The sequence below is a fragment of the Muscardinus avellanarius genome, assembly GCF_963383645.1.
Source record: "Muscardinus avellanarius genome assembly, chromosome: 7".
NCBI lineage: Eukaryota > Metazoa > Chordata > Mammalia > Rodentia > Gliridae > Muscardinus > Muscardinus avellanarius.
The window spans coordinates 79,349,465-79,376,003 of record NC_137793.1 but is presented as its reverse complement, the minus strand read 5'-3'; the positions used below and the strand labels follow the sequence as shown (position 1 = coordinate 79,376,003).

At 40.0% G+C, this 26,539-nt stretch overlaps 1 protein-coding gene across 2 annotated transcripts in view; it reads right to left on the bottom strand.

Moving 5' to 3' along the window:
• The window catches only part of KCNH1 (potassium voltage-gated channel subfamily H member 1), a gene marked incomplete at both ends in the record, with an annotated part of 376,618 nt that overhangs the window by 302,802 nt on the left and 47,277 nt on the right, over positions 1 to 26,539 (bottom strand). For both annotated transcript variants that reach the window (XM_080698436.1, XM_080698437.1), the window contains one exon: positions 19,955 to 20,073. In XM_080698436.1, the coding sequence (XP_080554562.1) occupies positions 19,955 to 20,073 (119 nt within the window). The remainder of the gene's footprint in view (positions 1 to 19,954; positions 20,074 to 26,539) is intronic.

Genomic DNA, 26,539 nt, shown 5'->3' with positions numbered 1-26,539 from the left:
AATTCATGGTATATGGCATTGTTAAACTCTGTCATCACCTTCAGATGCTTTAGCAACTGGAGACTAAATAGACTCCCACCAAAAAGCCACGACTGTAGATAAGGTCAACTATGAGGAAATTAAGCACCAAGAAAGAGGATTTAAGATATGACTAAACGTCTAAGGCAATGAAAAAGGATAAGATGGTAACAGACATAAACAAAGCATTAGTTTTGAAAAATAGGAAAATGTAAAAAAGAACTAAATAGAATTTCTAGAAATGAAAAATGTGGAAATTTGAGACAAAAAACAAAAATAATTCAATAAACATATTAAACAAGAGAAACTTAATCTAAAATTAAATACTCAGGCTATAATTTAAGAGAAAAGGGAGAATAAAGATATAGTTAGACATGTAAAGTCTAAAGGAATTAAGTATTATCAGACTCTTAAGAAACTACTCAGGGATATAGATCTACAAGAAGGAAACAACCCAAAGTAAGGTTTGGTCTACAAAAATCTATGAGAAAAGAAATTGACAGAACATGTATTGAAAACTCAAATTAGATGGTAAATATAGAAAATAAAATAATAGTGGCCAGTAAGAAAGTTAAAAATAAAGAAAAACTATGGCTGGGCATGGTGGTGCACACATGTAACCCCAGTATTTAGGAGGCTGAGACAGAAGGATCTTGGTTTGCGGACAGCCTCACCTACTTAGTGAGGCCCTTCACAACTTTGTGAGGCCCTGTTTCAAAATACAGAGTAAAAAATTAGGATAGGGGGTATAGCTCAGAGGTCAAATGCCCCTGGGTCCCATCCCCAGACCCACAAAAAATTAAAAATAAAAATAAAGAAAAACTAAAATGCTAAATGAGAGTATGAATAGGAGTACTTCAGAAGTAAAATATTCTAAGGTCCTTATTTTGTTCTGGACGTAGTTAAAATGATTAAGACAATAGGCTTATTTAAAAAACATATAAATGGGCGGGCATGGTGGTGTATGCTTGTAATTCCGGCACTTGGGAAGCGAAGACAGGAGGGTTGCGCAGGTTTGAAGCCAGACTTGTTGGCTTAAGAGACCCTGTTTCCAAATAAAAATATAAAATAGGTCTGGGAGTGTTGCCCTGAGGTAGAAGGGTTCCATCTCCAGTACCACCAAAAAAAAAAAAAAAAAAAATATATATATATATATATATATATATATATGTAAATCAATAGAATAAAAGTAGAATGTATACCTTCCCAACCCATAGAGAGAAATGGAATTGAGTAGAAATCAAGGAAGAAAAAAGGGGAGGTAAGAGAAAAAATGAAACAGATGGTAAGTGGGAAACATAAAATTAGATAATAGAAAAAATTTCAAACACGTCAGTAATAGCAGCAAACATGGGCAGATTAAACTCTTTTACTAAAAGGTCGGTACTCTCACATTGTAGTTGGGAACAAGGTATCAGAAGCCAGATTGAGGCTGAAAACTGATTCTTCCATTGAGTAAATGCAAGTTACCCAATCTCCCCGAGCCTCCATTCCAAAATCTACAAGTTACATATGCTTAATATTATACTTGCATGGTTTCAGTGATAAACAGTCTGCATGTTTTATAGAAGTGAATGTTGCTATTGATATTGCTGTTGTTCTTAACTAAAAGCAAGTGTTAGATGTATTGTTCTTAACTAAAAGCAAAAGTCAGATATATTAGATATATTAAGCACAAAAATTATACAGAAAAAGAATACTACTAAACTATAAGCACAATTCACCAGGAAAAAACAAATCATCCAACAAAAAATGGCAAAGAATATGAACAAGAAATACACAGAGAGCCGGGCATGGTGGCGCATGCTTGCAATCCCAGCACTTGGGAGGCTGAGATAGGAGGATTGCACAGGTTCGAAGCCAGCCTCAGCTACTGTGAGGCTCTCAGAAACTTAGTGAGACCCTGTTTCCAAATAAAATATAAAATAGGTATGGGAGTGTAGTCCAGAGTTAGAAAGCCCTTGGGTTCTATCTCCAGTACCAAAATAAAAATAAAAAGAAATAAAAAGAAATACACAGAGGAGAGAATCTGAAAGGCTAATTAACATGTTAGTTAAATCTCATCAGAAATTAGACTAATGTAAACCAGTGAAATATTATCATCCACCAGATTGGGAAAACTTTAGAATTCTAAAACTCAAGTGATAAGAGGCATATGGAAAAAGGATGGTTACTCATACATTGTTGGTAAGAATATAAACAATATGCTTTTTACAACAGTTACAAAGAACCCAATTGGAAAATGGGCAGAAAACATGTACAGGGATACATTATTGGAAAATAAGCTCATGGAAAGATGTTCAACACTTTTAACCATTACTAAAATAAAAATTAAAGCTACAGTGAGATATCACTACATACTTATTAGAATAACAATGAAAACTGTTTTCAAGGATATGGAGAAACTAGATTCACATACATTACTGATGGGAATGTAAAATGATATGGCCAACTACAATTGAAAAAAGGTTGATGGTTTCCTTACAAAACTAAACGTGCATGTTTGTATACACATACAAAGCTCAGCAGTCACATTCATGGCATTTATCCCAGAAAAATGAAAACATATGTTCACACATGGACCTATATGTACATAGCAGCTTTATTTGTTTAGCCAAATGGAAACAACCCATATTTTATCCTTTCATGAGTGTATAGCTAAGCAAACTAGACTATCTATACAATGGAAAAAGAAACATACCATTGTTACATACAGTAACTTGGACCAATTGTATGCACACTCTATTACTGAAAAGCCAATTTTGAAAGATGTATTCTGTATCATTCCATTTATATAACATTGTCAAAATGACAGAATTACAGAGAACAAATTAAGTTTCCAAGAATTATAGACAAAGATGAGGTTGTTACTACAAAAGGGTTGTATAAGGGAGTTCCATGGTGGTGATGGAACAAATCTGTAATATTATTATGATTATCTTTCTTATGTTTTTCTTGTGGTACTAAGGATCAAACCCAGGGCTTTACCTGTGCTAAGCAAGAACTCTACCACTGAGCTATATCCCCAGCCCTTTTTTATTTTATTTTGAGATAGGACATCACTACATTGCCCAGGCTGATAACAAACTTTCTGCCTCAGCCTCACAAGTAGCTGGGATTACAGGCTGGCTTCACCAAGCCCAGCTCAGATCTATATCTTGGCTGTGGTGGTGATTACACAGATTTATACATGAACTAGAATTGTAGGACTGGGAATGTAGCTCAGTGGTATGTGTGAGACTCCAGGTTCAATCCTGAGCAAGCAAAAAAAAAAAAAAAAAGGTACATAGAACTACACCCACATACACAAATGATGCATGTAAAAAAATGATAAAATCTGAGTATGGTTTTTGGTTTAAATAACAATATTTCTACACATGTCAATAGCTTAGTTGTGAGATCTAGTTATATAAGATATAACCATTATCCAGGCATGGTGCCACATACTTGTAATCCCAGTACTTGGGAGGCCAAGAAAGGAGGATTGCAGGTTCCTGGCTAGCCACATCAACTTAACAAAGCCCTACACAACTTAGTGAGGCACTGTTTCCAAGTAAAAAATAAAATAGGAATGGGATGTTACTCCGAGGAAGAATATCCCTGGGTTCAATTCCCAGTACTATAAGTAAATATAGATGGTAGATGATAGACAGGGCTGGTGGTGTAGGTCAGAGGCAGAATGCACCCTGGGTTCAGTCTTCAGTGCTCTACCTCACACACAAAGATATTCTCATTGAGACAAGCTAGGTGGAAGGTACAGGACTACTAATTTTGCAATTTCCTGTGGGTATATAATTTAAAATGTTAAAAGTTTTTTTAATCAATATTGGATGAAAATTTGTAAAATATTATGACATAACTTGTTCAATATACAAGAATATCACACATTAGCCATATTAATATAGTTTGTAAATACACATATAATGTAAGTTTAAAGTAGCATTAGAAAGGAGACATACAGTTTAGGGTAATGATTGCTTCTGGGATCAAGTTCTAAATTAATGATAATTTAATATTTTAAAAGGAATTTGAGTTTCTCCTATCTCTAGATGAGGAAAGAGAAACCATAGATGAGCAAATAAGGCAATCTAACCAAGGGGAATGGGAAAGGGAAGAGGGAAATTCCCTAATGTACATGATGTATATTCACAAAAATACCAAAGTCAATCACTAAGCCAAACATGAGAAGGGAGGAGAGAGGAAATGGGGTGGGACTTGGGAAAGGACTAAATGAATGATGTATTCCTGCATGTATGCCTCTACCATCTTGTACACCATTAAGATGTATAGCTACAATAGACCAATTTAAAATTTAAAAAATAAAAAGAATTCGAAGTGAGAAATTGCCAACATTTACAATATCTAGATAATAATTTTAAATGGGTATTTGTTCAATTGTTCTCCGCTACTCTAAATACTTGAAGGGTTTCTAAATTGAAACCAAAATATACATACATGCAAGGAAGTTTACTAAAGCATTATTCATAATAACCAAAGATGGGTAACAATTTAGACCCCCATCAATGGGGGATAGCAAAATAGGTTTATATATAGTCATGCCATAAAAGACCATGCAATCATTAAAAAGAATAAGTAAAAGACCATGTAATCATTAAAAAGAATAGAGAGAGAAGAGAGAGAGAGAGAGAGAGAGAGAGAGAGAGAGAGAGAGAGAGAGAGAGAGAGAGAGAGTGTGTCTTAGGAAAATATATGTGATATACTGATAAGTGGAGAAAAAAAAGCAGATTAGAAAATAATATAGTAGGACACCTTTTTAGTTAGAAACATATTAACATGAACATATACAATTACATCAAACTAGAATATTCTGAATAGTCAATAAAACATTCAGCAACATGAAGAGACAACCTATGGTATGGGAGAACATATCTGCAAGCTATACATCTCATGAAGAGTGTATCCAGAATATCTAAGTAACTCAAACAATTCAAGAGTAAGTTCGCAGACAGCTTCAGCTACTTACTGAGGCCCTCTGCAACTCAGTGAGATCCTGTTTCAAAATAAAGAATAAAAAATAGGGCTGGGGGGTGTCACTCAGAGGTAGAATGCCTCTGGGTTCCATCCCCAGTGCCACCACCACAACAACAACAAAAATTGGCGAGGTCTGACCGCACACACTTGCAATCCCCGTATTTAGGAGGCTGAGACAGGAGGATCGTAGGTTCCTGGCCAGCCTCAGGTACTTAGTGAGGTCCTCATTTCAAAATAGGGAATAAAAATAGGCCTGGGGATATATCTCAGAGGTTGAATGCCCCTGGGTTCAATCCCTTTCCACCACACACACAAAAAAAAAGGCAAAAGATCTGAATTCTCAAAAGAAAACATACAAATTTCTCAAAGAAGACATACAAATAACCAGAAGTGTATGAAAAAGAATGGCCCAAATCACTAATCATTAGAGAAATGTAAACTAAAACCACAATGAGATAGTACCTCACACCTATTAGAATAATTATTATCAAAAAGATAAAAAATAACAAGTGTTGGAGAACATGTAGAGAGAGCCCTGCACACCAGGGTGTGTGGGGAATGTGGATTAGTATACCCATTATGGAAAACAGTATGGAGATGCCTCAAAAAATTAAAAATAGAATCACCATATGATTCAGAAATCCCTCTCCTAGGTATATAAGCAAAGGAACTGAAATCAGTTTATCACAGAGGCATGTGCTTTCCTGGGTTTATCTCAGTGTTATTCATAATAAGCCAAGGTATGAAGTCAACCTAAGTGTCCAACATTGGATGTATGAGTAAAGAAAATGCATGTGTGTGTGTGTGTGTGTGTGTGTGTGTGTGTGTGTGTGTATACAAAAAGAGATTATATTAAACCTTAAAAAGAAGGGAATTCTGTCATTTACAACACAGATGAACCTAAAGAACATTATGTTAAGTGAAATAAGCCAGGCAAAGGAAGATAGATACTGCATGATCATACTTATATAGAGAATTGAAAAAATAATTTTGAACTCAGAGAAATAGAGAGTAGAATGGTATCAGGGGCTGGTTATGGGGATGGGTAAGTTGGGAAGTTGTTGATCAAAAGACACAAAATTTCAGTTAGATAGAAAGAATAAGTTAGAAAGACCTATAGTACAATATGGTAACTATAAGTATAATGTACTGTATTGCTGAAAAATGCTAGAAGAGTGGTTTTTTTTTTTTTCTGCAGTACTGGAGATTGAACCCAGGGGCATTCTACCTCCAAGCCATACCCCTACCTCTATTTTTAATTCTTTATTTGCTTTTTTTTTTGTGAGTCTGGGGATGGAACCCAGGGACATTCGACCTCTGGGCTACACCCCCTGTCCTATTTTTTATTCTTTATTTTGAATCAGGCTCTCACTAAGTTGCGGAGGGCCTCACTAAGAATCTGAGGCTGTCCGTGAACCGCGATCCTCTGGTCTCAACCTCCCAAATGCTGGGATTACAAGTGTGTACCACCATGCCCGGTTTTATTCTTTATTTTGAAACAGGGTCTCACTAAGTAGCTGAGGCTGGCCACGAACCAATGATCCTCCTGTCTCAGCCTCCCAAGTACTGGGATTACAAGCATATGCCACCAAGCCCAGCTAGGAGAGTAGATTTTAAGTATTCTCACCACACACAAAAAACAAAATGATAAGTGCCAGGTGTGGTGGCTTATGCTTGTAATCCCAATACTTGGGAAGCTAAGACAGGAGGATCACAGATTTGCAGCCAACCTCAGCAACTTATACGGCTCTCAGAAACTTAGTGAAACCCTGTTTCAAAATATGGAATAAAAAATAGGACTGAGAGTATAGCTCGGAGGTAGAATGCCCCTGAGTTCAATCCCTAGTACTGCAAAAAAAAAGATAAGTATATGAGGTAATACATATGTTAATTTGCTTAATTTAGCCAATATGTATACATATCTTAAGACATGCTATAATCAATAAACATAATTTTATTCATCAATTAAAAATAAAAATGTGAAAAATACAAATTCTTGTAATAAAATTTTTATAATAAAATTTTTGTAATACAAATACCTGGGGGTTTTTTGGTTTTTTATTTTTTTTGTCTGTCTGTTTGTTTGTTTGGTGGTACTGGGGTTCCTGGAAGCCCATCTACCTCCGGGATACCCAGACCTATTTTATAGGTTTTTTTTTTAATTTTTGGAAACAGGGTCTCTTAAGCCAGCCTGGCTGGCTTCGAACCTGCTCAATCCTCCTGTCTCCACCTCCCAAGCACAGGGATTACAAGCGTGCGCCACCACGCCCGGCCCAAATACCTGTTTTAAAAATAGTTACTTCTGAGAAGCAAAGGGCATTTCACCTCTTACTTTATATACCTCTTAAGTTTTAAAAATCTGACAGTGTGTTTTATTTCTGAAAATTGAGTAAATTTCCAAAATAGGCTATAAAGCCAATATTAAATGTTAAGGTAATATTTGTTGAGTATTTACTATAAGCCACAATGTGCATATTCAGAATCTCCTTCACTCTTCATAAACCTATGAGTACATATTTTCATTCAAACTTTCTGCATTTGAAGAGAAGCAAGAGGAAAAACTGGAAGCTCTTAGGAGTGAAAATGACTTGCCTGAAATCACACAGCTAAGTTGCCAAATAGGTTGTAACCTTTAATGCTCTTTCAGCCCACTACTTCTTTTTTTATTTATTTATTTTTCTTTCAACAATTTTTATTGAACATAAATAGTATACATTTAAACTATATTTGGTGCCCTCTCCCCCCTCCCCCCATTTTCCCTTCCCCCCTCCCACCAATGGTTGTCCAGGTTAACCATGTCTTATTCATAATTTTATACATGTTCAGATGTAGCCCCTCATTAATCAAGATCAGCCTTCCTCCTCTCCTATCTTTCCATTCAAACTTTGCTGGTATTTCCCCTCCATTATCTGGAGTCACACTGGTATCCTTTGTGTTTCCTAGTTTGGGCATATTAGAGGAAACATATGTACCTTCTCCTTCTGTGCTTGTCAGCCCTCTACTTTTGTCACCTACGTGAAAAACAGCAGCATGCGTGGATGGCATCTACCAGATGTGCCCATTCTACTGACAGCGGAATGCTGTGCATCATCAGTGTCCACTGGGGACCATCTCCCCCAAGACACACACCCTGACATGGATGTGCCTATGCCCCAGCCTTCAAAAATTGTTTATCTCAGATTACATCTTGACCTGGCTTCCTCATAGGGAAGATGTGAGAAGAGACGTGATGGGGAAAGATGGTTTCCCTTCCACATCTTCCCCACGGAGGTTCCATGGAGAGAGAGAGGCCAACATCAGAGTGGTCTCAGGCAGGCCAAACCCTAGAAGATTAGTCCTACAGAGAGGCTGCACAGGGAACCCTGCTGAGCAATTGTGACCCACTATAGACTGCAGCATTCCTCCTTAAAAAGGCAGAACAAGTTACAGCAGCAAGCCATGGACTTAGAGACTACCGCTCAGATCGCCTTTCAAAAAGGATTCTCTGCCTAGCTTCAGAAGGGAGCCTGGTTAGCTGGCAGACTCCAACTGTTAGCACCTGAGGGACAGAGGGCTGAGCTGCCAGCGAGGGCCTGCCAGTGACTGAGCAGGAGGGTGGCTAAGGGCCATCTCTATCCTCAGTGGGCCCCCTCCAGCTGCGGCCTTTGCTCCAGAGCTCCGAGTCCTGTCTACCAGCAGAGCCTCCCTGGCATCCACACTGTGCTCTGAGCTCCTCTCAATGCTGCTTCCTCCCTGGTGTTACTCAGTGTTTGTCCCCCAGGGAACCCAACCTGTGACAAAGGTTCTGTAGCCTAATTTGTGTGCTAACATGTGATTTGGGGCTTTTTTTGTTTTGTTTTATTTTGTTTTGTTTGTTTTGTGTTTGTCCTGTAATACTGGGGATTGAACCCAGGGACATTCTAACACTGGGCTATATGCCCAGCCCTATTTTTTATTTTTGTTTTGAAACTGGATTTTGCAAAGTTGCTGAGGGCCTTGGTAAGCCAGAGGCTGGTCTGGAAACTGTGGTCCTCTTGGTTCAGCCTCCAAGTACTGGGATTACACATGAGCACCACCGTGCCCCAGTTTAACGTGATATATATATATATATATATATATATATATATATATATATATATATATATTGGTGGTACTGAGGTTCCTGGAAACCCTTCTACCTCCGGGCTACACTCCCAGACCTATTTTTTAATATTTTTTATTTGGAAACAGGGTCTCCTAAGCCAGTGTGGCTGGCTTCGAACCTGCGCGATCCTCCTGACTCCGCCTCCCAAGCACGGGGATTACAAGCGTGCACCACCACACCAGGCCAAAATGCAATATATTTTAGATGAGAAAATAATCTTGGTTTCCTCCTCCAATATGAGGGAGATGATAAGCCCCTGTAGGTCTAAGGCCAGACAGCCTGGTCATACTGGTGTAAGCAGCAGCAGGGGCCTGGGAAGAAGAGACAACGTCCAGAAGGGATCACCCCAACTGGGAAACAGGTTGGGTTTAGAGTCAGATAAACCTGGTTCTTCATCTAGATTCACCATGTACACCAAGTGACCTCAATCAAGTCAGTGGGTTTCCTTGTGCCCCAGGTTCCTCCTCTGTAAAACCACCCCACATTGTTTAGAGGGTCAAAGGGGGTGAGAAGCATAAAACCTGGCATACAACCCGTGCTTCCTTTTTTCTACAAGGAAGGAGATATGAGTGGCTCTCCTGAGGACTACAGCCAGGCTGCCTGAGCCTGGGACAGAGTAACAGCTTATTGGAGATAAACTGGCCTTCAAAATAACTGATGTGACCCTTTAAATACAAAATTGCTATTCCCGCCCACTTGTACTTTGTGTCAACTTTCTCCTAGAGATGAAAGAGGCTTCTCTGAAGTTTCCATACTCTTACCCAGGCTCCATATGACCAATGGCACTTGGCAATGAGAAAGCAAAGCAGAATGCCAGCTTTATGAGATTATGAGTGAGCCGAGCAAGGTGGCAGAATGCCCCTGGGTTCAATCCCCAGTACCAAAAAGATAATAAAATAATAATATAATAAAAAATAAGATTATGAGTAAAACAATTTTTTTTATAATTTCCTAGCCCACTTCTAATTTCCAGCTCTGCATGTGAGGAACTTGGAAGTCACCACTCTGACCTAACAATACAGAAAATGAATAATGTGAAAAATGAACAGAGAAACGTGGCTCTGGAGCAAACTGATGCCTTCTAAGTGGAGAGGCAGAGAGGTGGCCGGGCGTGGTGGCGCACGCTTGTAATCCCCGCGCTTGGGAGGCAGAGACAGCAGAATCGCGCAGGTTCAAAGCCAGTCACGCGCGCTGGCTTAGGAGACCCTGTTTCCAAATAAAAATGTAAAAAATAGGTCTGGGAGTGTAGCCCGGAGGTAGAAGGGCTTCCAGGAACCCCAGTACCACCAAAAAAAAAAAGAGAGAGAGAGGCAGAGAGGCACATATGAAGTCATAATTTTCCAGAGCAGAAACTTCCACAGGATTGAGCACTGAGTCCAAAAACCCAAATGGTAACTAAAAAATTGGGTAGGCTTCATAGACAAGTATGAGGGTTAAAAACTCCAGGGGAAGCAGTCACTGGGGAAGGAACTCATACTTTTGTGTGTTTTACCTCTGAGGTTAAGCTTTCACAGCAGAGATCTGAAGAAGAGCCCCTATCCTCCTAGCAGTGAGGGGGATAAGGAGCAATTCTGAAATATTCCAGAGCAATCTAGTTTGTTGCTATTGTTATTGTTGTTTAGGGTTTATTTTTCTGGTTTTTTTTTTTTTTGGTTGGATGGTTTGTTGGTTGGGTTTTTTTTTTGGGGGGGGGTGTTGGGGTTACTAGGGATTGAACCCAGGGATATTCTACCTCCAAGTTACATTCCCAGCCCTTTTAGTTTTTACTTTTTTTTTTTTTTTTGTAGTACTGGGGATGGAACCCAGAATCATTCTACCTCCGAGCTACACCCCCAGCCTTATTTTCTTCTATTCTTTATTTTAAAAAACGGTCTCACTGAGTTGCAAAGGGCCTCACTAAGTAGTTGAGGCTGTCTGCAAACCACGATCCTCCTATCTCAGCCTCCCAAATGCTGGGATGGCAAGCGTACCTCACCACATCCAGCTTTCAGTTTTTTCTTTTGAAATAGGGTCTCACTAAGTTGCCGAAGGACTCGCTGCTGAGGCTAGCCTTGAACCTGTGATTGTCATGGCTTAGTCTCCCAAGGATTACAAGTGTATGCCAGCCGCACCAGACTAGCATTCATTAAAAAGGACTGCACTCAGGAGAATCTGTTTCCCACAGTCTAACGTGTTGGTGCTTTATTAGCTGACTTTAGCAAAGGAGAATACCCAACTCTAGCACCCTCTTGTCATCCTGTCCTTCCTAAGGCATTCCTGGGAGACTGAGAAACACTTGTGAAGGTCTCAGACCAGGGACACAGGCCTACGTATCCTTCCAAAGGAACCAATCCAAATATTATAGGGGTACATGCATACCCATGTTTATAGCAACACAGTTCACAATAGCCAAGCTACAGAACCAGCCTAGATGTCTATCGCCATATGAATGGGTTATGAAACTGTGGTGTATATAAACACAAAAGAACTTTACTCTGCCATAAAGAACAAATGCGTGTCATATGCAGAAATATGGATGTTAACTGGAGAACATTATGCTAAGTGAGACTAGCCAGCCCCAGGAAGTGAAGGGCCATATGTTCCCTCTCGTGATGTGGAAGCTAGAGAGAAATTGGGAAGCAAATGGGACTTCAGATAAATGAGATTACTATAGGATAGTGGGAGGGAGTTTGAGGAGTGAGGTGGGCAGGGAAATGGGAGATCTGATGACGGAAACAGTTCCAACAATCCATGCACATATGTGAAGTTACCTATCTCAACTTCACTGTTACCAGTGGGGAGGAGGAAGGACTGGGTGGGATCCAGAGGAAAACATACCAGGTACTGAGTGCATTTATTTTTCTGTCACATTGAACCTCAATATGATGTATAATTACAATAAACCAATAAAGGCATATTTTTAAACTGCCCCTCCCCCATGCCTTTGGCCATATTTCTAAGAGCCTATTTACCTTAAATTCCATTTCCTAGTACATTACGCCTTGTTTTCAACCAAAATCCACAATACATATTAAAAGGGGGAAAAAAATAACAGTTTGAAAAGGCAGAACAAACATCAGAATCAAACTCAGGGATGGGAAGGATATGGGAATTACCAGACTGGTCATTTAAAACAGCTATGATTGATATGCAAAGGGCTCTAATGGATAAAGTAGACAGCACACAAGGACAGATGAACAATGCAAACCAAGAGATGGAGATTCTAAGAAAGAATCAACGAAAATGCTAAACATCACAAACACTTAAGAGAAATGAAGGATGTCTTTGATGGGCTCATTAGTAGACAGGATTTGGCAGAGAAAAGAATCTCTGAGCTTCAGGATATGTCAATAGAAATGTCCAAAGAGTAAACAAGATTGAAAAAAGAACCAGAATGCAATATCCAGAAACTGTGGGATAAATACACAAGGTAGAAACACACATAATGGGAATGTCAGAAGAATAAAGAAACAGAAGAAACAGTCAAAGCAATAATCACTGAGAATTAATGTTGGCCATCAAACCCCAGGTCTCAAAAACAGAAAGAAGGCAAACTAGGATAAATTCCATAAACACAAAGGAAAACAAACTTGGATATATCATACTAAAATGCAGAAAACGACAAGCATGGTGGTGCATGTCTGTAATCCCAGAACTTGGGAGGTTTAGACAGGAGGATCACAGGTTCAAGGACAGCCTCAGCAATGTAGGGAGACTCTGGGCAACCTAGTGAGACCCTATTTCAAAAACAAAAATTAAAAAATAAACAAAAGGCTGGGACTGTAACCCAGAGGTAGAATGCCCTTGGGTTCAATATTCCCAGTACCAAAAATAAAATAAGCAAAATGCAGAAAAATAAAACTAAAACATTATGAAAGAAACCAGAGGAAAAATATCATGAAATCTACATAGAAGCAACTGTAAGAATTACATTCAGCACCTTCTCAGAAATCATGCAAGCAAAACAAAGATGAATAAAAATATTCAAAGTATTGAAACAACAAAAAAATCTCATCAACCTAGAATTCTGTAACCTACCAAATCATCCTCCCAAAGTGAAAGAGAAATACTCAAGCAAACAAAAATTAAGTGAATTTCTGGCCAATAGACTTGCATTGCAAGCAATATCAAAAGTTCTACAGAAAGAATGAAAATGATACAGGCCAGACACTGAGATGTACATCATGAATGGAGAAGGAATAAGTAAAGTTAAAATAATTTTTTTAATCGAACTGATAACAGTTTGATCAAAATAATAATAGTAACAATGTATTTTATTATGTATGCATATACATATATGCTTCTGTGTAAATGAAATCAATGAAGGCAATGATACAAAGAATAGGATGGAAGCCAGACATGGTGGCGCACGCTTGTAATCCCCGCACTTGGGAGGCGGAGACTGGAGGATAGCGCAGATTCGAAGCCAGCCACACTGGCTTAAGAGACCCTGTTTCCAAATTAAAAAAAAAGAATAGGATGGAAGACTATTTTGTTTTTATAAGGTCCTAGTACCACCCATGAAGCAGTACAAGGTTATTTGAATGCAATGTGGATTGGTATAACTTACATGCTATGGAAAAAAAATCATAAAAATATGCAATTAAGACCAAAAAGGGAAGGAAAACAATGGACAACAAAAAGAAATAAAGACCAAGAACAATGAATAGAAAACAGTAACAAATATTACAGCTATTCCTCCAAATATAAAAATCATCACTTTAAACATTAGTGATCTAAATATATCAACTAAAAGACAGAAATGGTCAGAGTAGATAAAAAAAAACCAACTATATGTTACCTACAAAAACCCATTTTAAATATGAACATATATAAATTAAAAGTAAAGAGATAAAGATATAACATGCTAACACTAATCAAAATAAAGCAAGAGTAGCCGGGCATGGTGGTTCAAAGCCAGCCTCACTGGCTTAAGGGACCCTGTTTCCAAATAAAATATAAAATAGGTCTGGGAGTGTATCCCAGAGATAGAAGGGTTCCATCCACAGTACCACCAAAATAAATAAATAAATAAATAGTAAAAAAAAAAAAATAATAAAGCAAGAGTAGATACATTAATTTCCAACACCCCAGACTCAGAGCAAGCACACTTATCAAAGATGGAAAGAAGCATTGTAGTAATAATAGAGCTAATTCTCTAAGATGGCATGACAATACTTAATGTTTATGCACCTAACCACAGAATACGTAAGGCCAAAGCTGCAAAGAGAAATAGATAACTTTGCTATTATAGTTGAAGACTTCAGCATCCCTCTATCAAAAATGGACAGATCCAGCAGGCAAAAAGCAAGGGCATTGTTGAACTCAATTACACCATCAATCAATTTGATATAGGAATATATACAGGTTATTTCACCCAACAACAGCTACTAGTATAGAATGGTTTGGATTTATAATGTCCCCCTAACCCTCACAGAAACAAGGTAGTAATGTTGAAAGCAGGGCTTGGTTACTAAGGAGGGGTCCCTGAGAGTGTGGCCTTGGAGATTATATACAGTCCCTTCTCTCCCTGCAAATTCTCTTGCTTCTGGCCTCTATGATGTGAGAGTGAAGCATAACTTGTGCGTTCCCTCTCTCTGCTTCTTGCCGCCATGCCCTGAGCTCCCCAGACTTGGCCTGAAATGAACTAAAACTGAAATCTCCACAAACTGTGAGCAAATAAATCTCCCTTCTTCTAAGGTATGTGGTTATGTGGTCAGGCTTTTGGGGTCATAGCAATGAGAATATTTCCCAGGACAGAAACTGGTACCAGAGAAATGGAGTCACTGCTGTGAGTGGGGCTGCCAAGGCCCCTTGGAGATCACATCTCACCATCATATCCTCTGATGCCAGAAGTAGAGGGGCAGGATCGAAACTTTCCTTGCAAGATTTTGAAACTGTTTGGGTCCTATTCCTTCTTTCTACAGCCCTATTCCTCCATTTTTGAATGCAAATGTTTAGTGTGTGCCATTGTACACAAGATGTAAATAACTTGCTTTTTTTTTTTAAACAGGGTCTCACAGCCAAGAGTTTACCTTGAGCCTCAGAGGAGAGTTTGGAATTTGGGTTTTTGATCAATGTTGAAACTGTTCAAGATTATGGAACTCTTGGAGATAGACTAACTGCAGTTTGCCTTGTGAGATGACCATGAGGTCTAGAGGACCAGAGGCAGAGTATAATGGTTTGGATTTAGACAATCCTCTTAGTCCTCATGGAAACAAGGTAGTAATGTTAGAAGTGGTACTTGGTTGCTAAGAAGAGGTCCCTGCAGCTGTGGCCTTGGGGATTCATAAGGTCTCTCCCGCCTTGCTCATTCTTTGTTTCCAGCCTCCATGATGTGAGAGCAGAGACTTGTGCTCTCCTCTCTGCTTCCAGCCACCTCTCTCTGAGCTCCAAACCTGCCCTGACATGAAATAAAACTCCCAAATCTCCAAATATGTGAGCAAATAAATCTTCCTTCTTAAGCTGTGTGGCCAGGCTTATCAGGCCACTGTAGTGAGACTGCTGATCGAGGCATTCAGTTTGGATCTTGAATGCCCTTGTATGTTACAGGCTTGGTCCCCAGACTTGTACTATTGAGAGCTGGTAGAATCTTATGGAGGTGATGCTTAGAGGAAGGTCTTCCAGTCATTGGAGATGTGACCTTCAAAGGGATAGTAGGACCCTACCCCTCCCTCATTCACTTCTACTTGTGGCCATGAGATCAATAGTTTGCTCAGCCTCATCCTCCCACCATCACCATCAAGCACAGGCTTAAAAGCACTGGATTTGCCCCATCATAAATTGAAATCTCTAAAATCATCAGCCAAAAAGAAACTTTTTCTCTTTAGAAGTCAATTATCTCAAGTATTTTGTTATTGTGACACAAGACACACAGCCTCTCAAGCCCACATGGACTATTTACCAAGATAGAGCACATTCTAGGCCATAAAACACACCTTAACAAGCAAATAAAAATCATACATGGTTTGCCCTCGGTCCTCAAAGGGAGTAAGCTAGAAATCAATTAAAGAAAAATAGCTAGAAAATAAAAAAATAATTAAGAGATTAAAATTTTAACTGGTGCATTATTATCATACATCTTATGGGGTTTAAGATGGTAGAGACATACATACCCATATCACTCATTTAGCCCTTCCCCAATTTCCACCCCATTCATTCCCCTCTCCTTCTTTCTCATGTGTGGCTTAGTGATTGACTTTGATATTTTTGTGAATATACATCATTTACATTAGGGAACTTCCATCTTTCCCCCTCCCATCACACTCCCATCACACTCAAGTCACCTGATTAGCTCATCTATGGTTTCTCCTTATCTGGAGTTCCTCCTGTGACCCATTTTCTCTCTAGCTTCTGCATATTAGGGATTACTTTTTGTGACTGACTAATCTCACTAAGCATAATATTCTCTAGTTCCATTCATTTCCCTGAAAATGATACAATTATAAACAATATATTTCTTTTTTTATTTGTGGTACTAGGGGTGGAAACCAGAGGCTTTCTACCTCCGGGCTATACTCCCAGACCATTTTTTATATTTATTTGGAAACAGGGTCTCACTAAGTTGCTGAAAGCCTCACTAAGTAGCTGAGGCTGGCTTCAAACCTGTGCGATCCTCCTGTCTCAGCCTCCCAAGGGTGGGGATTACAAGCGTGCGCCACCATGCCTGGCTAAACAATATATTTCTAAATAATATGTGGGCCAAAGAAGAAATCTGAAATCTCAAAAGAAATTTTAAAATATTTTAGATTAAATGAAAAGCAAAATGTAATTATCAAACTTTGTGGCATGCTTTAAAAGTAGTGTTTAGCCGGGGCGTGGTGGTGCACGCTTGTAATCCCCGTGCTTGGGAGGCTGAGACAGGAGGATGACACAGGTTCGAAGCCAGCCTCAGCTACTTAGTGAGGCTCTCAGCAACTTACTGAGACCCTGTTTCCAAATAAAATATAAAATAGGTCTGGGAGTATAACCCGGAGGTAGAAAGCCTCCATGCTCCAACCCCAGTACTACAAAAAAAAATAATAATAATAAAATAAAATAAAATAAAAGTAGTATTTAGAGAGAAATTTCTAGCACTAAATGTACCTATAAAAAAGAAGAAAAATAAAAAATTCATAATCTAAGATTCTATTTTAAGAAACTAGAAAAAGGCAAATAAATCAAATCCAAAGCAAACAGACTAAGATAATAACAAGAATCAGAGCAGAAAGCAAAGAAATTGAAAACAGAAAATCAATAGTGAAAATCAACAAAAGCAAATGCTAATTCTCTGGGAATCTCAATGAAATCAATTCAGTTTAGCCAGGCTAACTAAAGCTTACCCCTGGAATGATACCAAGATTTTTTTCCTCATCTTGGAATCAATGAACAATTACTTATACCAAACAGGTGGACAAAAACATTGACATCATTTCCTTTCTTTCATGCATTCAATCAATTAAAAAATAAATTGACCATCTGCTATTGACCAGATATGGTTCTAAGTTCTTGGGATTTATTAGTCAATGGTAAACATAGTAATAAAATAACTCATATAGTATATTAAGACATTAAATAGGAAAAAAACAGAGAGCAGGTTAAGCAGAGGATTAGGAGTTACATTTCTTCCTTATCTGACTACATTATTACCTTCTTTCCTTTCTTATTCCCTTGTCATATGACATAAGATGTACTAATAATAGTTAACTTTACATCACAGTATTAACCTTATGGGATATGAAGGAAAAAGAGTGATCACCAATCATTCTTTTCTGGGAAAGGGTTGGCACGTTTTCCATTGTACATAGGATAACTAACATGTGAGGCAGAAATATGACTTTGTTACTGTCTTATTTAAAAATTAAGTATTATTTAAGAAAATGGGTGCCCAGGGTGAACTGTAACAGTCTTAAAATGTAAACTTGTCTAGGCTATAGCACCCAGTTATCAAGAAAACACTAATTTAAGTGTACCTGTGAAGGTACTTTATAGATGTGATTCAAATCTATAATCAGTTGACTTTCAAGGAAAAAATATCCTCTATAATCTGAATGGGTCTCATCCAATCAGTTGGAAATCCATAAAAGCAGGACTCATTTTTCCTACAGAAGAAGAAATTCATTTATGGACTTCAGCATCAGTTCCTCCCAATAGCTGTATGAATTCTGGACTTGTGTAGCCAACCCCCACTATCACACAAGCCAATTCCTTAAAATAAATCCCTCACAATACTAAAAATATCCTACTGGCTCTGTTTCTCTGGAACAACCCTGAATGCTACAGGTAGCTACATAGAGAAAATGCCATTTAGGTAAAGTTTGGGAATAAAGGAGTTTTTACACAGATATCTGTGGGAAGAACATACCTAATGTATAAAGATAAAGGAACAGCATAAAGGCCAGCATAGCCCAATGAGAGTGAGCAAGGGGAGATAAGCAGGGGAGAAGGTTACTTTATTTACCACCAGAAGAAGCAGTGAAAGGACAGGCTATCAGTTGAAAGGCCTCTTTTAGCATTCTTTCTATCATAAGCTGAGCCCATATCATGACCAAAATATGATATTGCCATTATTCAATTGCTGTAACATGATATAAATAAATATTCCCCCTCTCCACTATGGGCAAAAGCTCCTTGGTGCGGCAAGAAAGATCTAGTGTGGTTAACTCATGGACAGTCACTGCATATATGCAGGGCACCAATTATATAGGAGCCAGAGGTCAGCTCAGAGAGCCGTCCATCAACCACGGACAAGGGCTGACTGGCTATCTCCAGACAGAGGAATAGTTTATGTTGTCATATTCATGTAAGATTCAAGTTTTCTAAGTGGATGGTTTAAAGCCTCTAAATGGTCTTACCCAGGTCTTGAAAAAAATAAAGACCAAGCACCACCAATGGCAGCTCAGAATGATTGGGTGCATTGAGCCCAATAAAACACCTTCTTGAGGCTTGCCAGCTTCTCGGTGATCCCAGCAAAGAGAAAATACCACCACCACGAAGTCTCCTTACCATGACGGTTATCAAAACAAAAATAATCTTAAGTACACACTAATCTGGAAAGCGGTTCCTGATTATATAAAAAAAACACACACACGACCTCATTCAACATGCACATTGATTCTTAGAAGAATCACAATGTCATAAACACTAACACATAAGAAAATGAAATTATTAATCTGTAGGCAATAGAATATTCAAGGAAAAAAGTTAAATGCATGCACAAAAATATAACAATACTATGTTGTCAACAGGACTACAAGCGGTTTTTATTTTCTTCTTTTTGATTCATGTTTCTTCTTTTTCTATAAAAGTACATATTGCTCCTATAACAAGATTGTTTGTGGTTTATAAGCTAAAAATCTCTCAAGTGCCGGGCATGGTAGGGTGGCACATGCCTGAATCCTAGTAGTACTTGAAAGGGTAAGACAAGTTCAAAACCAGCCTCAGCAAATAAGTGAGACTTAATAAGCTCCTGTCTCAAAATGAAAAATATTTCTGAAGGTGTAGCTCAGAGCTACACTGTCCCTGGATTCAGACTCAAGTATCAATCAATCAATAAGTAAACAAACATTCATGTATATGAAGCACTTCAAGCTCCTTTCCTATGCCTTTAAAAAAATTTAATGCCTATAATCACCACACAAGTTGGAATAGAGCATTTTCCAACCTGCTTTAACAAAGCACAAAACTCAAAAAAAAAGTTAGGTCCTTACCCAAGGTAACAAATCGTATAGCCCAGACAAGACAAGAGACAGAAGCCCCCTCCCAAAGGTCCCCTCCAAGCCAGCATGCGAGCTCAGCTTATGTCGTTTTCTCAGCTCAGGCACTCCTAAGAGCGTGGCTCGATGAGCTAGCCCCTGCTCTTACCTCTGCCAGGCGGGAGTGCTTGTGGACATTCTCGCCCTTTTGTACGCTGGGAGCCAGCTGCTGCAGGACACCCCTGCTGCTCGTCAGCGCTCTGGTCAGCCGAGCAAACTTCCCCCAGCCTACAACATGTGGAAGAGCAAAAAGAGAGGGTCAGCCAAGTCCCAAAGGAGCATAGACATTCACAGCAACAGTCAGGTTGTCAGACACAGACACCCACAGTGTCCTCCTAAATTCCCATGAGTCACTCCCCATCCCACGAGCAAAACTCACTGCTCAGAAAAACACCGTCACATGCGGACATTTGTGTACCGATTTGCTTTTACCATGCACTTTCACTTCATCCTAATCATAGCTTTGAGAAGTATGCAGGGCAGCTTTTAGTACCTTTTAACCAATAGAGAAACTGAGGAACAGGGCACCTAGATGATAAGGGTCTAGAATCCAGATCTCTCTGCTCTAACTCAAGGCTTTTCCATCAGCTCACCCAGGGCAATCAAGATGTTCCTTGATTTGATGAGTTGGCTCAGGCTGTCTTCAACCCCTGTTCCATCTTCTGATATTGCAGAAACTGAGCTATTTCTGGGTTTTATATGGACAAACTAGTCATGTGGCCATTCCATGCATCATCAGGAGAATAAGATATGAATTCAAATCCTGGGCAGTGCAGGGGAGAGGTGGAATCACTGGCCAATTTTACTGTGCATGGTGAAAGTAGGAGGATGGTTGGTGACAGGTATTTTCTGAGAATCTTAAACATCAGTGATCTTCACTGCTCTTAAAGAACCCCAAAGATAATCATCCATTCTACCATCCTACAACCTATCTATATCAGGATGCTGACCATGACAGTTGCCACAGAAGACTATGAAAGCCTGTCAGAGTTCTCAAGACCAGGGTTTCAGGAGCTCCAAAAAGCTGAGTAGGGATGTAGAGCAATGAAACAGAACATACTACTATTTTTACATGAATATCTAAAAGTAGGATTATGCAATTTTATTCTATTTATTTATTTGCTTATTTATTTATTTGGTGCTGGGGATTGATCCCAAGGGTGTTCTACCTCTGAGCTGCATTCCAGCTCTTTTTATTTTAAAGTAGAGTTTTGCAAAAATAATATATATGGATATATGGTTTTGCTAAGTTTCTGAGGCTGGCCTCAACATGTGATCTTCCTGACTCACCTTCCAAGTACTAGGATTGCAGGTGTATGCCACTGCACCTGGCTTGTAATTTTACTTTTTATCCTTTAGTGTTTAGAAGTATTCAGTGCCGTCCCAAAGAAATCTCATTTTCCAAATTTTACCCTGGAGTGCCTTTCTAAGATAGACTTAGGATCTAGAGGACAATGAAATTAAGAAGAATGGCCTGGGTTTGTTTTTGGGGTTTTTTTGTTTGTTTCTTTGTTTTGTTTTGGTTTTGGTTTCGGTGATTTGTTTTTTTTGTTTGTTTGTTTGTTTGTTTTATTTTTGCACACACTTTAATGTTTAGAAGTATTGAGTGCCTTCCCAAAGAAATCTCCCTGGTGGTGGCAGGGAGAAATGCCAGACCCCACCTGGTGGGGGCTCAGGGGTCTGGTCTACCAGCTGGTCTAGCACAAAAATATGAAAAAAAGACTCCTAGAGCATTATGCATTTCCTTGGGCTCAGCTTAGCTCTTCTCTCTCTGGCCCAGCTCCAGTTCTCTTCCCAAGAACATGGTTCTTAAAGGAGCTGGCTCTGAGCTGGCTAAGTGCAGAGCATGGGAAGGTGGCTGCACTTGCTGGATGGAAAGAGACAAGCAGGGTGAATTCCCATAATGCTTCTACCCAGGACATGCAGGCTCTACCTGTTTGGAAGGAAGAAAGGAATAGAAACAGGAAGGAGGGTCTCTTTATCACCAGATTCTACCTCTGAGCTATACCTTCTGCCCTTTTTATTTTTTTATTTTTTATTTTTTTGTTTTGGTGGTACTGGGGATGGAACCCTTCTCCGGGCTACTTTCCCAGACCTATTTTATATTTTTATTTGGAAACAGGATCTCTCAAGCCAGCGAGGCTGGCTTCGAACCTGTGCGATCCTCCTGTCTCCACCTCCCTAGCGCAGGAATTACAAGCGTGCACTAACTACCACGCCCGGGTATTTTTTTTAATTTTTAAACAGGGTCTTGCTAAGTTGATGAGGGGCTCTCTAAGTTGATGAGGCTGGCCTTGGACCTGCGATTCTTGTGCCTCCACCTCCCAAATGCTGATTTTTGCTGGGGTTACAGGCATGAACCACCACACCCGGCTACTGTGGTCACTCTACAATGGAAACCACGCTTAGCCGGGTAAAAGAATAGGTTCATCCATCCACTTATTTAATCTATAAACGTAACTACTACACTGTACAGAGCACAGTGCTAGATAACTGGAGATACAAGATGAATAAAATACAGACTCTGGCCTCTCACACCAGTCACTGCCATAAGAAAGACTGACAAATAAGTAAAGTTCAATGACAGAGACAATAACAAGATGCTATAGCCAAGACTCTCCGGGAAAAGCATATGTAATCCAGGCTGGGAGTCTAGGAAGACTGGGTGGGGGGACCACTAGAGGAATTGAATTGTCCAGTCCCTCCACTGTCCCCCACTTGCCTTACACAGACTTCTATTAGATCACTGATTATGCCTTATTTGCTTACCTGGTTTCCTACATGGTTTTCACTGAATAGAGAATCTATCTCAGACATTTCCAGCACCCAGCACAAGGCCAGATGCCCAAACGGAAATCAGAAATCTGTGTATTGAATAAAGATAGATGAAGAATAATTTTTCCCTCTCATTGCCCTATTTCTGACTAGAATTCCAACAGATATTAATTCCAAAGGGTAAACATCCATTTCACAAGCTCTATTAGGTTTTAGGAGGTGATTCTGTGCCTCCCTCTTTGGCAGGCATTTATGCACCCACTCCTCCAACTGTTCCCATTTGGAAATAGGACACTGAACTGAGCTCAAATGAAGAAACTCTAAGGCCAGGTTCTTCCATCCCTGTCAAATGTCCTAGATGAGGCTGCGGGTGCCATGGAAAGAGTGACCACACCACATAGTCAGGAAAAATGAGAGGGGTACGAAAGGAGGAAGAGTGACAGAAAGGGAAAGAAGAAGGGGACAGAGTGTGCAATCTAGCAGGCAGCTAAAGGTGCTGCCTAGGTCCTGTCTCCCACCCTTAGGACACACAACTACTTCCCTTTACCTTGACCCCACAGTAGCTGCTGGGTTTCTCCTTGGGCGAGCCAGCCAGTAGGCTGCTTTAGCTCACAAGCCCTATATCCTTCCTACACACAGAAGAGATGTCTTTGTAAGTCCTAGTTCCCAGTTCTCTGAGTGTAAGTCCAGGGATAGCAGACTTTTCCTGAAATGCCTAATTGCAGATTATCTTGGGGAAGCTGATGGTATTACCCAATATTCAGCAGAGAACAGTGGACACACTAAACTGGGTAGATGGCCAGTGTGGACCACTGCCCAAGGACTTGAGACCCACTGTCTTCAAGCCCACTGTCTTCAAGTCTCTCCCACAGTCTTTTAGGCCCCGTCAATGCAGTCAAAGTGGAAATATACAAAAACCCAGAATGACTTTCTTTTTCTTGGTACTAGGAGTTAAAACTAGGAGCATTCTACCTCTGAGCTACATACACCACCCTTTTTAATTTTTATTTTGAAACAGGGTTTCACTAAGTTGTTGAGGGTCTGGTTAAGTTCTGAGGCTGCCCTCAAACCTGCAGTCCTCCTGTCTCAGCATCCCAAGTTTTGGGATTACAAGTATGCACCATCACACCAGACTCCAGGATGGCTTCTTTAAGTAGCAGTCACTAACTCATCACCTTCCAGTTACACTGAGGGCTTAGAGATAAAATGTTAGTATTAAAGGAGGAGAGATTGTAACTTCTATCCTACTCTGTGTGTTTGCCAAGATTGTCTCATAAATATCCCACATGAAGACACACGGAGGGGGACTGTCAGTCATGACAGCTTACCAGAGCCCTCCTTCTTAAGTAGTCTAAATCTTTTGTCCTTAAAAATCTCCCCTGGGGATTTACATTTCTTTTTATTATCTGCATTTGGGTCACATTTAACTCTGAATCTAGAAGTAACACGTGGAGCTTTGAAAATGAATTTGCTGCTTTAATATGCGATTATTTGGTGGGATAAGAGAGAAACCAAGAGGGGTGGCTCCCACTTCTGTGGGCAGCACAGGGGGAAAGCTCCGTGCTCCATACCCTACTTCTTCACTCCCCACCTGCCTAAGCCTCTCGGCTGAGAAGAGAAAATGGGAAGAGAGAACTACCCTGCAGTCTACTCCACTCCCAATTATCCACCATAAAAAGCAGGAGATACGGAACAGTGAACTCCCTAACACGGCACAGCTGCTCATGTTAGCCAAGGATTCTCACTGGCTACCAGACAGCAAGCCTTGCATCCCCTGCTCCGTGCCGTCTGTGGGTAGTCCTAGGGCATTAGTCAAAAGATGGGCAATGAGGTCCAAAGTGGGGAAGTCAGGGGCTTGGCTAACTCAAACCAAAAAGATCCTGAGAATTGACAGGACCGTACATGAAGAGGCAGCTCAGGTAGCATTTCCAAGACCCATTACTATCATCTGAGGCTCGAGATAAAAGGGAATGACATTGTGTTAAAATACTCTACTCTTTTTAGTGTGTGTGTGTGTGTGTGTGTGTGTGTGTGTGTGTGTGTGTGTGTGTGGTACTGGGGAGGAAACCCAGGGGCCTTCTACCTCCAAGCTATACCCCCAGGCCTATTTTTTATTCTTTATTTTGAAACAGGGTCTCACTGAGTTGCAAAGGGCCACTCAGTAGTACCTGAGGCTGTCCTCCGATGGTGATCCTCCTGTCTCAGCTTCCTAAATGCTGGGATTACAAGGGTGCGCCACCATGCCGGGCTTAAAATACTCCACTCTTGATTACTACATTTTTTAATCCTTCAGTGGATTGTTTATGGGAAAATACTAAGCACAGACTGGCTTCTTACATTATTATCAGGATGCATTCACCCCACCCCCAAGTCCCAAAGTTAAGGAGTACATGATCGAAAAGAACCAAAAAATTTAAAAGACAATTTGAACAAGACTGCTTCCGAAGAGCAATCTGATGGTGGGAAACATCCCTTTCGGCTCTGACAAATTTCCTAGGGTTTTAGATTATCCAGCCTTCCATGCGATCTCAAAAGTGAATTTAAGGATGCCGGGGTCAGCGAGACTCTTAAGATTAATGCTGACTGAGGTGCTGTGCTGAAACCCCAGCTGGGTCAGCTGGAAATGAACCACTTAGCACATCCAAGAAGAAATCTCAAGCCAGAACAATCCAGCCACATGGCAGGGTATTTTCCATCTAGATTTGATCCTTGCAGCCAGAACTGAAGTTTATAGATTTACAACTAACACGGCCTAGCAAATTACACTCTTCCACTATAAACAGACCAACATAAAATTTGACTTTGCCCTAAGCAGACCACCAAATCTCAGCTGGCCAGGGACACGGTGACATGACAAATAAGAGGGTCTGAACATATCTGCTATGGCCTTTGACATGGACAGGCTTATAAAGTCATGCCTTTGAGGGGACTGTAAGTGTGAGCCACTAGCAGGATTCTTAAATTGAGGGCTAACGTGTGTGTGTGTGTGTGTGTGTGTGTGTGTGTTCTACAATTTTTACAAATAAAGCCACATGTTATTCATGTTATTTTATTGCAAAAAGAATTAATACCTGACCAAAAAAAAATACCTTGACTAGTAGGGAACAGGGAAGGAGGATGGATATTGGCATGTGTGTGTGTGGTGTGTGTGTATTTATGTGTGTGTGCGTATCAGAATTCTTATAAACAACTAAATGCATCATTGAGGCAGGTTAAATAAAGTACAGCATATTATCTCTGGAAAATAAATGCAGTCATGTAGTCTTACTTGATGTATTGTCTCACTACATTAATCTTCTTTATCTCTTTCTTTTTCAGGTTTCATGAGAATCACTCATATGGTAGGTAAGGAGCATTCTCTGTAAGATTATGCCTTTTCCACTAAATAATATCCACACATCACTTTAAAATTTTTCAGCAGTGATGTAAAAAAAAAAAAAAAAATTTCTGGGGCCAGGCATGGTGGTGCACACTTGTAATCCTAGTACTTGGGAGGCTGAGACAGGAAGACCACAGGTTCGCAGTCAGCCTCAGCTACTTAGTGAGGCCCTCTGCAACTTAGTGAGAACTTGTTTCAAAATAAAGAATAAAACTTAGGACTTCCGGGAAGATGGCGACCGAGAAAAGTGGGGCTTAAGAGCCCCGCTAACAACAAATATCCATTACCACAAAATCAGCGCCTTTCAAAGCCAGAAAACAACATCACCAGAGAAACAAAAAAAAAATCACCAGGCTCCAGAGAGAAAGCGGACTGAGAACAGAGCCACAGAGGAGATCCTCAAGCCCGAGGACGCGGCAGACGTGGCAGCAGCGCCATACTGCCAGCGAATTCACGGGACGGCCACAGCAAGCCGAGGGGAGCCGCTGCGGAACAGCCAGGCGGGATTTCTCGGCGCAGAGGACATCTAAAGCTCCCAGT